Below are 14,735 nucleotides of genomic sequence, written 5' to 3' on the forward strand. Positions count from 1 at the left end.
TAAGAAACATATATTCACAGTATGGCTTTAAAAATCTATGAATCAATATATGAACATCCCTACAGTTCTCATGAGCTTATACACCTTTATGTGCATATGTGCCCTGTGTGCACTTATAGGCTTTACTGGCCCCAACCAGCCTCATCTGGGGACTCCGCTCACACCCCTGCATGTGGGCTCTGGAGCCCCACCTAAGCTCAGCCCCTGACCGTCAGTCCATGCCAGAGCTGTGCGGTGGGGTGCTGAGCTCTGTGCACTGCTCGAGCACCGAGTGCTCAAAAGGTAGGGCAGATTTCTGTAACAGCCATCCAGACAATCAGACAGAGCTCATTTTTAGATAAGTATGATCACTGAATTGGAAGAAGCTAAGACAAAATTGATCAAACATCATCAGCCCTGGAATGTCCTTTTTTGCCAAATGTTTGAGAAAAGTTTAGAATTTGCTCTCACGCCCAGATAGCATTACTGCAGCAGTCTTCAGGCTCACAGTATTAACTGTCATATGCTGTTTGTACTGCCTAGGAAGCTGCAGGAAAAGATAATACTTAGCAGCTTACAGGCCCATTTCTCCACTGATAACAGAGCACAACTTCACTGACTTCAAAGGAATTGATTCAGTGTTCAGCAAGAGCAAGTTTAGGGTATTTTAGCAAACAAACTTAAATGTGTTTGTTTTCTGGCTGGTTTTCACATACCTGGTACATCACAGGGTGGATAGGGATCTTTATCCTCTTCCTCTCCTTCTCCATATTCAGCAATTGTCACCTACAGCAATGAAAGGGATGCACAAGAAGAAAAATAAATTTAAATATAGATTGAAGTATAAAGTTCAAAAGAAAGCAAACAAAATAAGCCTCTGAGGTCGAGGAAGTGATCCCTATGCTCAGTCTGAGTTTTCTGAAACAGGGTAACTCTGAGAACAGAAGAGACCTGATGGTTTAATACATATTTTTAAAAGATAATTTTTTATAGTATCCATATTCATCTGGTTATGTAGATCACAATGAGAATATAACCAACAGACTATGGTAAAAATTACCAAAAATGTTTGACCATTCTAGGAGTTTATCATTCACTAATCTCTTCCATTGGATTTATCAGGCAAAATACCCACAGGGATCCTAAGATATCATAATTTTTTAAATTTTTCTAACATCAACTATTTCATGATCTAAGAGCTTCCCTTCTCAGGATATCCTGAAACCAAATGGATTTTCTGGATTAAGAGGTGCAAAGCATCAGAACTAAGTTTCTTTGGCCTGGAAAGAAAATGTAGGGATGATGTATTCATAAAAGAACTTGTACAATGCACAGTAATCTTGAAAAGTACTCCCTAGCAAAATCAGTAAAACTGCTTCTTAGAAAAGACACAATTTTTAGAATAAACACCTTACTATCCTTGGGCTTCTTTTGGTCACCTTCTGACTTCTCACTTTTTTTATTTTCCAGACTCTCTTTTCTACAAAACAATACAATAACAATTACAAAGCACGTCATGTAAAGACAGAAGATTTTAAGTGAACTATACCCACTCTATGAAAAGCTAAGAGAGCATACCTAAAACCATATAGTAAAATATTTTAAATGATTTGCACAGCCGCAGGTATCAGAGCAATAAAATCTATTGCATTTGAATGCAATGATCCATTTAAAAGATTATAATTTTGAACACAATTCCAGAAGCTAATCCCTAAAAAATTCAATGCGTGATCATTACTCCTTTCTAGAGGGATAAACTGTGCCCTTGGACTCACACAAACAACTTGCATTGACTTCAGTAGGCCTGCACTGATTTCAAAGGAAGGTTTTCTTCTTGTCTATATAAGGCTTAGAGAACTGATTCCATGGGGAGTTGTGCACTGGCAACAACGGATACATTCTTGTTCTAATTGCATAATAAATCCTACCGCTGCAATGTTTAAATATCAGTTGGCTTATCGTTATGTCCTTAATTCACCCCGTTTTCCCAATTACTACCCAACTTTTATCTAAAATCATACTGATTGGGTCTTATTTTAATGTCTAGGTAAACTCTTTCATTTTTTCCTTAGTTCAATAAATTTTGAAGATGGTGAAGAGATTTATATAAAAGTTAAGAAAATCCTTTAAAGAATTCAGTACCCTCCTCCTTCCCCCTCCTGCTTATTCAACAGGCCCATGCTATTTTACCTCGCATTCTTTTTCCTTTCCTTTTCTTCAGCTTCTTCTTTCTGAGCTGTATTTAGACTTTCAGCATCTGCCAAGTTATCCACAGCAATGGCCAAGAAGACATTTAGCAAGATATCTAATTCAAATAATTTTAAGGACTTTATGCCTTACCATACTTGTTTGGTTTATTATCAGCATAAACATTGACAATGTGAGAGAGATAAAACACGTGTTCCCAACCTACAGCGTAGAGATTTGTGATGCTGGAGTGTAGTGCAAGTAACACTCATTTAATGGACTAGATTAATACTGGGTGTAAAAGCAGCAGAAATCCATTAGGGTCACTGATTTTAAAACAGCAGAATGTTTGATGTATTTTTTTTTAAAGAAATTAAATTCAACTTCACATTAGCCTGAGCAAGTTTCAAATATGAAACATTGTCTATTAAAAGCAAAGACTGTTCAGGCATTTTGAAAAATTCGTTTTTATAATGCATTATCTTCTGTGTCTACAACAATCTACATCAAATGCTGTACTTCAGTCCATATCAGTTAAGTACAACTACTGATACAAGTACCGTGCAATAAAGAACATAGAATGTTTTTGCCCTTTTATCACTTCCTGACCTTTTAAGAACTTCTGAGAATGACCCTAGTTTCTGTTGCTATATGGGGCCGAGGAAGTATTTCCACTACACTGAAGACAGGGAAGGGGAATGCTTCAGCAGACTTAAATCCTAACTGACTCAACGCTTCGTCGTGCAGGTTTCTCTCCTCCGGTCCCTGCACTGTATGGTGGATCGCTGGCTCCACTGTCAGGGTGTGTCAGAATTAAACAGGGCTATATCAAGCGTCAGAAGCATGAACGGGAAATCGCTGCCACGGAGATCAGACTGCACCCGTGCATTTTCAGAGGGAGAGATGTCAAACAGAGACAAGCAGGTAGAATGAGGCTGTTTCCCACTGAAGGAAGAAAGAAAAAGTCCTCTGGTTTCTGTCATTGTGGTGGCTGGACATGGACTCAGAGATCCCTGGAGTCTCATTCATTAGGGAATGGGTGTACAAAGAAAAGTCGATTTAAAGGACTTAGCACGTGCAGAAAGTGCTTGCACGTCCGCTGCAATTTACTCCCTCCTAGAGAAATTTTGCATATGTCCCTGGCACACAGCCCTATTTGGAGATGCTTCCAGTGAGTGCAAAGGATACAGTTACCACAGATGAAGAGGATAATGAAATATATACAGACTATCATGCCTGACGATGATGGGCCACCATATGCCATTATGCCATCATACATAACAGCATTCCAGTCTTCACCTGTTAGAATCTAAGAAGCAGATATATTATTAGTAACTCAACATCAAAAAAAGCAATAAAAATATGTCTTCTCTGAGCACAATACACAATAAGGCTAACCTTCTGTATACATAAAGCAATGCCATAATCTTTTCATGCATTGTTTTAAAATTTCCATTTAAATAAGCATCTCCCGAAAGCTTGGGTTTAGCTCTACTAGCTTCTATTTTATGCCATGCGTTTAACACCACTGAACTTCAAAGGCAAAAATAATAAAAAAAAAGAAGCCTTTAATTTTATTGATTTTGGCATGCAAAAGTAAAAGCCCTGATTTTCAGTAATGCCATATACGTAGTAATGCCCACATACGTAGTAATGCCCACAAATGTTCTTCACTCTTAAAAAACAAGTTAGTGTATGTTTTAATGTTCTCTTTTTTTTGAAATAGTGGCCACAAATCTTTTCTAGTGTATGCCATTTGTTAGTCCTGCAAACTGGTCTACCCAATTTCAGTTTTAACAGGGACTGGCTGCCTTATCATAAATTATATAATATACATACCACACATACACTATCGCTATAGCTTTTGACATGGTAGCTATTTTAAACTGAACGGAGCTCAATGCTGTGGGAGAATTACATGATTTTCTTATTGGCTATTGTTTCACATAATTTCGCCAAAGTCTAAAAGAATTTTACAGAAATCTGTTGATTAGTTAAAAGGATAGTTTACAATGAGGCAACTCCACTTTTTCTGAACTACAACAAAAATTCTGAATATTACAATGCAGGTTATAAGGGCACTTTATGTATTTCTACGTAACCTCTTAAAAATTATCAGTTCTATCCTGAGAAAACATGCAATATTGACTCTCCTTCCAAGCAACTAAGTGGTTGTTTGAGAAAATTACATGCATGACAATTTCCGAAATTCATTTTTTGGAGAGCTAAACTTATCAAGCCGAATTTCATAGTTGTTAAGCACCCAATAGGCAGGTTGTTCCTGTGAGTGTATTCTGAAACTGAAGGAAGTCTATTCCTTTGAAAATGAGGCAGCCCAAAATCTGAATAAAATCCAACTCTGCTGAGTTGGTAAGTACAGCCTTAATTTTTTAAAGGGGCAATGTCAGGTCAAATGCAGACACTTTTCCTCTTAAGGAAATTTCTCCTTAAGATTTCCTTATTATGTTAAAATTACATAGAAAGATTTTTTTTGCTTGCTCTGGGCAGCCACCAGACAAAACTTCTACCAATGAGATAGGAAGTTGACACAAAGTTGAGTCCTGCAGAGTCAGCTTTAAACGCTCACCTACAATGTCTGACACCAAACATTGTGGGAATGTGCAAAGCTGAATGGCTACAAAGATGAAACCAATTAGCCTAATTCCAGTGTCCAAATTGGGAAATATTAAAAAAAGGATCATAAAATAGTGAAAAGTAAACTGCAAGCAGGGCCCTATCTTTTCACAAACAGACAAGTGGCTTTAAAATTGCAATAAACCCAACTGCCTCTTAAAAAAAATTCATACTTATTTTTATATTATATTAAGTGGTGTGACCCATATGCAAATATGCACTCTTACAATGCTTCTCATTTTTTCCTGCTTGGGAATAGCTGAACTTTTATATAGCTAATCAAGTTACAGAAAACAATTTGATTAAAATAAAAATAATGTTCCACCTCTTTTTCTAGTCACGTATTTGAAGGACAAAGGAGATTAATTTTGTGAAGTAATATGACAGATATGTTGCATAGATAGATCAAATAAGACATGAAACAAATGGTACAAATGGTGCAGAGTTACCAGAGTACTGAATTTAATGAGCAGAATGCTACTTAAAGTAAACGGAATAAATAGTATTCATGATTTTATTTTCAGGCAACATGATCACTTAAACAGTTTTGTTGATCATCAAAGGTAAAATGTTTCATACGGGATGAAAGAAAGTTACCTGGAATACAGTTAAAAGAGCTTGTGGAAAATTATCGAAGGTGCTCCGTTTTGTTTGAGTTTCATCAAAATTAAATTTGCCTCCAAACAGCTGCATTCCAAGCAACGAGAAGATTATGATGAAGAGGAAAAGCAGAAGCAACAGTGAAGCAATGGACTTCATTGAGTTTAACAAGGATGCTACCAAGTTGCTCAGGGATGCCCAGTGCCTATAAATTAAAATGCGTGTGTTAACACACACCAAAAAACCCCCAAACAAAACAGTAAGAGAGCAGCGCGTGATGAAGTATTACAAAAAGAATTGCTGATCACCCTTCAGCTATCCCTATAGTTAGCAGTATTAGTTAATCTTACCTTGTTACTTTGAAAATGCGCAGGAGACGAACACAGCGAAACACTGAAATTCCAAGGGGTGACATAATTTCCAACTCCACCAAAATGGTTTCGACAATGCCACCACAAACAACGAAGCAATCAAAGCGGTTAAAAAGAGAAACAAAATAAGCCTGCAGGCCCAAGCTGTACATCTTTACTAACATTTCACAGGTGAATAAAGCCAGAAGAACTTTATTTGCGATATCTGGAACAAAATATTAAAAAAAAAAAAAAAGACATTCCTGAATTGTCTCATAGATTCCATTTTTATTTTAACATATTAGTGCTATACTTTCTATACTAGTTTGCAGCTTTTTGCTTAAGAAGAAAGTATTGGGTTTATATGTTGGACCGTATTTGATGCCTAAGTGGCAAAAGTTATACAAGGATGTAAAGTTTCCTGCTACCTATAAGCTACTCGTCTTTCCAATCTGTTCTGCAGTTCATGGCTGCTGAACTCACAACTTGAGTCCGCACTGTAACTTAAGCAACACAGCCCACAGCACGTTCTGCTGTGCCAGTTACCATTTCCTTCCTCATCTTACAAGCATGGTTTAACAGTGGAAGTACAGGTATTTACAATTTAGTAGTGTCAGGTTTTTGCTGGTATGCCATTAAGCTGTGTTACAGTTGTGGAAATCAAATGCATTCAGTCATTTCTTGTATCTCCCTTCGGCTGGGCTGAATATCCTTCAGGACAGCAAACAACAACAAAATGGCAAAGTACAAAAGTGGCCAGTGATAGAATGCAAGTATCCATAGTCAAAACCAGGAGAAACAACTTCTGATTGTACCTTGGATCTGGGTCAGCCAGTCAGGTTGATTATAATGCTCCGATGAGATAGTTAATGTGTTCAGAAAGACCAAGACAATAACAAGCCAATAAAAGGTGACAGATTTTACTGCAGCTCTACATTTTCTTCGATTAAATCGATTCCAGCGACGCCAGCGTCGACTGAAAGTTCAAATAAGAACAACTTTATTATTATACAGAAAACACATATGAACTTAAGGTAGTTTTCTTCTATGTAGAAAACATAGTGCAAGTATGTATGTGTGAGCAGGTGTATTTACATAAATATGTGCACAATACTTCAGATAATTGTGTAAATTATTACAATAATTTACAGATTAGGGACTGCTAATTTGTTATTCCTTTTTTAGGTTTCATTATAGATTTTTCAAATGGAAACCACAACTTTTGGAGACTAACTGCCTCTGACATAATTAGATTAAGCAGTATGTAACATTTCATGGAGTAATAAGATATATCTGTCTTTCCAGGCCCCATACACTTACTAGCAGTAAAGAAAAGCCAATGAAGCAATTTAGAATTCAAATTACATTTAGTCCGAAAATGTAGGCTTTAAGTTAAACCACAGGTGTGATTCTGGCAGGATTAAACAAGTCAGGAATTCTGAGGTCAACTTTTAGAAATCTACCCTGTAATGTTAGAAATCTCAGTCAGCGACCCTAGAGATTTCTGCTGATGTGCCTTGAATTGTGTCAGTGGGCAAATGTTTGTGAAATGAGTAGGAGTGACAATCAAGGACAAGTAAACAGGCCCTATCTAGAGATGAGTTGGATTCACAAGTGAGAGTGTTAGCTTAGCTTTGGACTCATAAAACTAGATTTCTCTGCTTCGCTTCTTGGAACTCCAGTAAACCAATTAGTCTCCGTGGGTTGCATTTCCATTTGTGAAATAGGAAGAAAATATATTGCTGGGTCACAGGAAGAGAAGGATTAGGAAGCACTTGATATTACCTAAAAGAATGACATATAAAATTCACACACCCAGAACTACAGCCATGGACTCAGATAATAAATTTTAGGAACTGACAACTGCTTCATCCAAAATTCAACGGACAGAGCAGGCAGAGACTCCAGCGGAAGCATGACCTAGCCTTAGAATAGCGAAGAACCGAGCAGAGCGTGCATGCACAACTTCTTCCTCTACGGTTTCACTATCAAGCCAGTCTAGCACAAATCTGTTGTGATGGAAAGGGGTGGTAGGCTCTCATTGTTATGGCCTCTCCTTTCTCTTTTGCAAAAACTAGCCCTAATGAAGTGAGTCAGACCTGAGAATTGACTGGTGGAAACCCATTTCTTTTTTTCTGGGTTGATTTTAGCTGGTCAGTTGTCTGATCCCATTCATTGCATTGCTGCATCCAGAAAGAGCGGCAAGAATGAGTGGCTGAGAGGGGAAGGGCACTGAGCCTTTTTTGGCAGTACCAAAACAGGGAACTATGGCTTTTGAAAATTGTTACAAATAAGTAGGTAAATTTCTTAATACTTTTAGTGTCTGAATTAGCAGGTATTGTATTCTATAGAATCAGAAATGCTTTAAATCTGCCTCAGAAAATAGAACCAATATGCGATAACACCACCATAAAAATAACTGAGCTTGGCACTGCTGCATTTTCCTTATGCACCTTAAATTTTTACTTGTAGTAATTGAAATTAATACTGGTATTAGATATCAGTACAAAAATGTTTCAAGACTTTGCAGTATTCTAACCATATAAAGGAAAAATACCCTGTTCTGACCTAAATCAAGCCACTATTCAAGAACATTCTTATCTTGCCAGTCCCCTGCTAACCAGTGCTATGTCCATGGCCATCATGAGGGTGGGTCACTCCCTGGGTAGGTAAACTAGCCTTTTTTTATGCTTACAGAACACCCTATCATTGAAGTCAATGAGATAAGTCAATGTTTGGATATCTCTACTCATAGGCGCCAAAAGCAGTCTCAAAGTGTAAAACTCATAGCTCTCTGAAGCCAATGGGGCGCTTTTTTTCCCCCAAAAGGTCTGTGGAATTGGTGACAAAACAGTATAGTTAAGTGGTGCACATACAAAAATGCTGCCAAAGGGTGTGCAATGGCACTCGCATCCAGAAGTGTACGAATAATATAAATGTATATAAGAAGCCTACAGAAATAAAGCAAAAATTCAAAAAGGAGAATAGGAGTAATTTTCTACTTTCCTTAGAATGGTACAATTAAAGAAATAAACAGTAACAGACTGAAGTAGATGGCCTGTTGTGCCAGGAAAACCTGCGGCTATATAAAATAGGAAAGTGTCACACTATTTTTACTCAACAGTTTTCTGTTTTTTAGTAACCTCCCCTCCTAGTTTTAACCAAATAGCATAATTTTTTTTCTGGAAGAATGAAATGTACCCTTTTATTTTAAAGAGAAATTCCATTTTCATAAATTTGCAATGATGTAACTTTTTTTTCATGAAATTATCAAGCATTTTTCACAAAATATAGCATTTGTATAAATATTAGAATCACAGAGGATACTTATAGTTGACAGTTCATTACAACAAACCAAATTATTCACTGCTTTTGTTCTCATTAAATAATTTATCATTTTTTCTTCATAACTATTTATGAGAAAATCATTATTCTTACAAATGTGTTCCCAATTTCACTTTCACTCAGGTATTCATGTTTAGGTGGTCCTTTAGGCCCCGGTCTTAAATCTGAATCCACACATGGGAAATCCAGCCTTGCACTGAGTCTGACTATACTCAGTGTCAGTCAGTCATGCAGAATCTATGAAGTTTAGTTTGTTTACTTGCTATTCATGTGTGTTTGTGTATTGCTACCACACCTATGCAAAGGTAAGAATATTCATTTTCAGAGTATTTTCTATCAGCAGCCTTTCATTATAACATGGTATTTTTCTAAACCGGACTTTCTGTTTAGAACCCTATGCATAAGTCCTGTACCTGTGAAACTGGCATGCCTCGTATTTTCACCAGTAAGATCACAAAGTAGTAAATATTAATGCCCAAGATTAATTCTTCTGTAATTGTGGGTGCTAATATCTGTGCAGAGACCCTACGCTTCACTACTCTTATTTATGAAATATGGGACAGCAGAATTGCACCAGAGCACGCACTCATTATGAAAAAATAGAAGCCTTTGAGATTATTCTTCCATTCCTCATTTTTGTAGTTACAGGATTCAGGGCGTAATACCAACTTATTAGCATGACTTAAAGGTTAATGTGATCATATAATCATACTGACAAATGAGGAAGTGAATTCTTAAAAAAAGGGATCTTCATGGAGGTCAACGTGCACAAATCTCTTCAATAACAAATCCCCATCTTCCTCTAATCATAGCTCTGTCACTTCCATGTAAGGAGGAAAAAAAACGTTCTAGTATCAAAACATTTTCAATTCCACCTGGAAAACTACAAATATGCATCACAGATCATATTTACCCATATATATCCTAGCATAATGTGTGGTTAATAAACTTCCCTTAATAAACTGGCAGATAATTGCTATATCTTGCTAAGATGTAATTCTCTTGACTAAGTACCCATCTGACTGTATATAAACATATTTCCAAGGATTAACTTATAATTTCACCTGCGGTACAGCGGGTAAGCTACCTTGCAATAAAAAGCATTTTCTATTTTGATCCAAAGGCAAAGATGTTTACAGTGAAACCGATATCCTTGATAAGTTACGTCCTGATGTACTTTGCCCTGAAACACAGTGTACTGCCATTGCAGAGTAACATTCCCGAAGTTGGAGTGAGGATCAGGCCAGAAGAGTGAGAAATAGACCAAGATTTAGCATTTGGCTTAAGATGTGCTAGGACATCCCTGACAGCTGAACACATAATCTAGGGCTTTGCTGCAGAACTGAGAGTTTCTGTATTTTAGGTAGAGCTTTTTAGAAACTAGTGATTCCAGTGAAAACCACCTACTTTCTACTGACATATCAGAAAAGTTGATTTTGCAATTATGAGATATTAGGTATCTAGAAGCAATGGGATGAACACCATGAGTGTGTAGAACCTTACAGAGATAGAAGAGCAGATACACGCTGTTCTTAGTGGCATTGCAAAGCCACCAGCTCTCCAAAGTGCTTTTTCTCTCTGGTAACAGATGCTGTCAGCTGGTTTTAGGGATCTGAGACATGGTGCAAGCCACATCTCTTTGGAAGACAACGGCAAAACTATAATTTTGAGCTCTGTTGCCTCAAAACTGCTCCTCACATGCATTCATTAAATGAAGTCCTTCTCCAATGCTACGAGTAAAGATGTGAAAGTTGAAGGGGGAATTCCCATTACCAAATTCAGCTTAAAAAGTTTAACTATGATTGAAGACCTCAAATAGCTGCAGACCCCTGCAGCACTTCCAAATGAGAGACACCAACATCCCATTACCAAATGCCGCAATTTCTCTGAATAGATGCAGCAGTGTGCGCTTGCAGCCCAGAAAACCAACCATGTCCTGGGCTGCATCAAAAAAGGTGTGACCAGCAGGTCAGGGGAGCTGATCCTGCCCCTCTACTCCGCTCTTATGAGAACCCACCTGGAGTACTGTGTCCAGCCCTGGGGGCCCCAGTACAGGAGAGACATGGAGCTGTTGGAGCGAGTCCAGAGGAGGGCCACGAAGCTGATGGGAGGGATGGAGCACCTCTCCTATGAGGACAGGCAGAGCGAGTTGGGGTTGTTCAGCCTGGAGAAGAGAAGGCTTCGGGGAGACCTAATTGCGGCCTGCCAGTACCTGAAGGGGCCTACAGGAAAGCTGGAGAGGGACTGTTAATCAGGGAGTGTAGTGACAGGACAAGGGGGAATGGGTTTAAACTGACAGAGGGTAGATTTAGATTCGATGTTAGAAAGAAATTCTTCCCTGTGAGGGTGGTGAGGCACTGGCACAGGTTGCCCAGAGAAGTTGTGGAGGCCCCATCCCTGGAAGCGTTCAAGGCCAGGTTGGATGAGGCTTTGGGCAACCTGGGCAAGTGGAGGGTGCCCCTGCCCATGGCAGGGGGGTTGGAACTAGATGGTCTTTGAGGTCCCTTCCAACCAACCCAAACCATTCTACGATGATTCTATGATCCCTCTGTGTGCGTGACAGCCCTCTCTCCTGGTAAGAAAGGCCCGAGGGGCTGTATGTTGGTCCATGCTGGCAGCCTTCGTTGCTTCATTAGGCACGTGGAACTGCACTTCTCTCGTGACGGCATGTCCCTGAGGCTACAGCTGCCAAATCAGACCTCTGAAGCGTTTCCCCACTTGACAAGCAGGAGAGTGTTATCAAAACGAGTGGCTTGGCAGTGGCAAGCCTCCAGATCCAGGCTCATCCGAACGCATGGCAAGGCAGCTGGCTGGTGCTGGTGCTGAGCTGAGCTTTGGCTCAGCCACAAGAGCTACTCCGATAAAAATGAAAAGATTGATTTAGGCGCCGTGTTAGTGGTGCTGTTCTCCCCACTGCACAGTTAAGGCAGTAAGAGAAGACAATGTGCTCTGCGTCCTCAAAGCATGCTTTCCTCTTGTCCTGAGCGAGCTGGGTGCTCGGGCAGCCTTGCAGCTCTGGTTATTGGTAGCTGAGACCTTTTCCCAGAGCCTGAACTGCAGAGCAAGCTGTTTTGAAGGTGCCAGGATGGAGCAGTTTCACGAGAGCCTGAGCCACATCTGTAGCTCGAGAAAGGTTTGCACTCCCAGATGGTAACCGGCGGGCTTTTAGCGCTCGCTGCCTGCTGGACAGGCAGCCAGGCCCCACGGCGTGATGGGAGCAATCCTGCCGGCCTCATTGGAGTGAAGAGTTGCGAGCTTTGGGAATGAGCGGTAGTACTGAATTTTGACCTCGGGCGGGAGCGAAGGCGATACTGTGTTGGCTCACTGTTCTTCAGGTGTCAACAGAAGAGGGAGATAGAGCTTGCACTCATGGGCTTTGCTTACCCCATGGAGGTTGTAGCGTCTGATCCAAAGCACGTGTTTTCAGGTGAATGGATTGGAGCGGCCTTCTCCAATAACTCCAGCTTGTAGTAAATCACCTTTGGGCTCTCTAGGTGGCTACTGCTAGCAGAGCCTTGATTTTAGGAAACAGCTTTCAAGTCAAATGTCCCTTCATCCCCTCCACGTTGCAGGTGATCGAGCCTGGTAAATAATTCAGTGACCGGAGATGATCTCAAGAGATGAATGTGTTAGGACACAGCTGAGGTGTTGAGGGAGAGCTGTGCTTTGTCCCCAGTAGCTTTGCAAAGCTGGGCTTTATTCTTTAGAGACCCCAGAAGATGGTGTCCGCTTGCATTCTGGGGCCAAGGCCCTGCCAGCAGCAGAAGTCAGCTCCGGTAGTTGTCTCTCAAAGAGAAGACCGGCCCTGCCACAGAAGTCCTCCCCAAAAGGTGAGGATTGAATACTGACATCCTTTGCGATGCCTGTGTGCTCAGGAAAGGGGCCCTATCAAGGGAGGATCAGCTGGAGCAGGGAATGGTCTCTCGGGCTCTCCCTGTGCTTCCTGGGGAGCGCTGTGCTCTGCTTTGCCTCCGCAGGCGCTTCCAGCCCCACTGCGAGGCCAGAAGAATGGAGGCGGGAAGAGACCCCAGGGAAGGGGGAGGATGAGGAAGAAAAGCGCTCATTTTGAGCGGGTTTGGTTGCAGGTTGCTCCTGGAAGACTGGTCAGGGCGGTAGATGGGGAGCGTGCCCCCAGACCCCGCATTGATCCCACGTGCTTGCTGCAGGATTCGTGGGCTCGGCCAGGTGAGCGGCTGGGCGTAGCTCACTGCTCTCCATTGCTCAGGCAGCCAGCAGCCCCTTGCTCGCATCCCTGGCCCCGCAAGCCTTCCCCTTCCTCCTTCACAGCCATCTGGGAGCAGGGCAAATGTTTTTGGATTAATAACAAGGGAATTGCACAAAGGAGCTGAAAAGGGATGTGATGGAATGGACAATCTTCAAAATGACTCGCCCTTTAGCCTCATGAGCTGCTGGTAACAGCACCCAAGGAGGTCAGTAATTCTCCCGAGAGCAATACGTCCCGGCGTGCACCTTGGATTTATTCAGCCTGCTCAAACAGAAGAATCATGCGGAACCAAGGGAATGCGCCAGGCCTCTGTCCCTCCCAGCCCCGGCCAGTCCCTTGTTTTTTCATTAACTGCCAAGGAAAGTGACTCTCAGGTCACTGACTGCGCGCTAACTCGTGCACGGACAGGCTGAGGCCGGACGCGTCACGCCAAGGCAGCTGCAATAAGGGAGAGCTCCTTCGGTCTCGAGCGGCCAGGCTGCTGCTTCTCGCTGGGCGCGAAATCCCTCGTCTGCGGTTCCCTGTTGTTCTGGGGCCTGCGAGCTCCTCGTACCCCGGTGACAGCGCCCGGAAAACGGCAGAGCTGTGGGCTCAGCCCGGTGGGACTGTGTCCCAGCCCTTGGATGGAGCTGCCCAGCGGGACGTGCTCCCCTCCCCACAAGGACAGCTCCCCCGGCTGTGCTCCAGCAGCTCTCCGCCAGCACCCTGAGAGCCCTCCCCACGCAGCCTTGACGCAGCCATGAGGTCACAGTGGAGCTGTGAGGTCACAGAGCCCAGCAGTGCCGCATCAGCCATATAAACTGAGTGCTCAGCCTCTGGCCCCGACTACTGCAGCAGCAGCAGCAGCAGCAGCAGCAGCAGCAGCAGCAGCAGCAGCAGCGTTACTGTGCAAGTGCGGTGGAGCATGGCCCCCACCCACCGCCTTCTCCTTGTCTTCCTCCTCCTGGTGGCCCTGCATGCCAGGGCCGCCCAGGCTGCTCCGTGGCGAGCACAGGGAGCAGGTAAGCAGGCGGCGCTGGTGCAGCCTTTCACAGGCCGGCGGGCTCCTCTCCCCGAAACGTGTGGTGCTGGTTTGTTTCCTCCAGTGCTTTAGCGAGGGTTTCCGCTGTGTGTGAGAGCGCTCTCCCAGAAAGCAAGCCCCCCAGGGGCCGCATGTTGGTCCATCTGCTCCTCAAGGGTGTTGCAGATGGCCTGGCAAGAGTGTTGGGAGAGCTGCCAGGAGCCAGCCAAGAGGCCACCAGGCCCCTCTGCAGCTTTGCCAAGCTGGACCTTCTTCTGGCTCCCACCCACGCCCTGCATGCGTGTGCCCTCTCCTCGCGTGATCCCCTCACCGCTTCTGCCGTTCGGGTCTGCCGATGCAGCTGGCAATCCATGACGGAAGCTCCTCTGCCTGTTCAGTTACAGATGTGCCCGTG

General features: G+C 42.4%; 1 protein-coding gene across 11 annotated transcripts in view; it reads right to left on the minus strand.

The window, feature by feature from the left end:
* CACNA1D (calcium voltage-gated channel subunit alpha1 D) overlaps positions 1-14,735 on the minus strand; it is a 199,955-nt gene that overhangs the window by 69,102 nt on the left and 116,118 nt on the right. For all 11 annotated transcript variants that reach the window (XR_008578761.1, XM_054837668.1, XM_054837669.1 and 8 more), the window contains 7 exons: positions 6,566-6,726; positions 5,751-5,976; positions 5,398-5,605; positions 3,355-3,475; positions 2,170-2,284; positions 1,390-1,459; positions 696-765 (listed from right to left, as the gene is read on the minus strand). Coding sequence is in view for 10 of the 11 variants with exons in the window: in XM_054837668.1 (XP_054693643.1) it covers positions 696-765; positions 1,390-1,459; positions 2,170-2,284; positions 3,355-3,475; positions 5,398-5,605; positions 5,751-5,976; positions 6,566-6,726 (971 nt within the window). In the remaining variant the exon portion in view is untranslated. The remainder of the gene's footprint in view (positions 1-695; positions 766-1,389; positions 1,460-2,169; positions 2,285-3,354; positions 3,476-5,397; positions 5,606-5,750; positions 5,977-6,565; positions 6,727-14,735) is intronic.

Source organism: Grus americana, chromosome 11 (assembly GCF_028858705.1).
Source record: "Grus americana isolate bGruAme1 chromosome 11, bGruAme1.mat, whole genome shotgun sequence".
In the NCBI taxonomy this organism is placed as follows: domain Eukaryota; kingdom Metazoa; phylum Chordata; class Aves; order Gruiformes; family Gruidae; genus Grus; species Grus americana.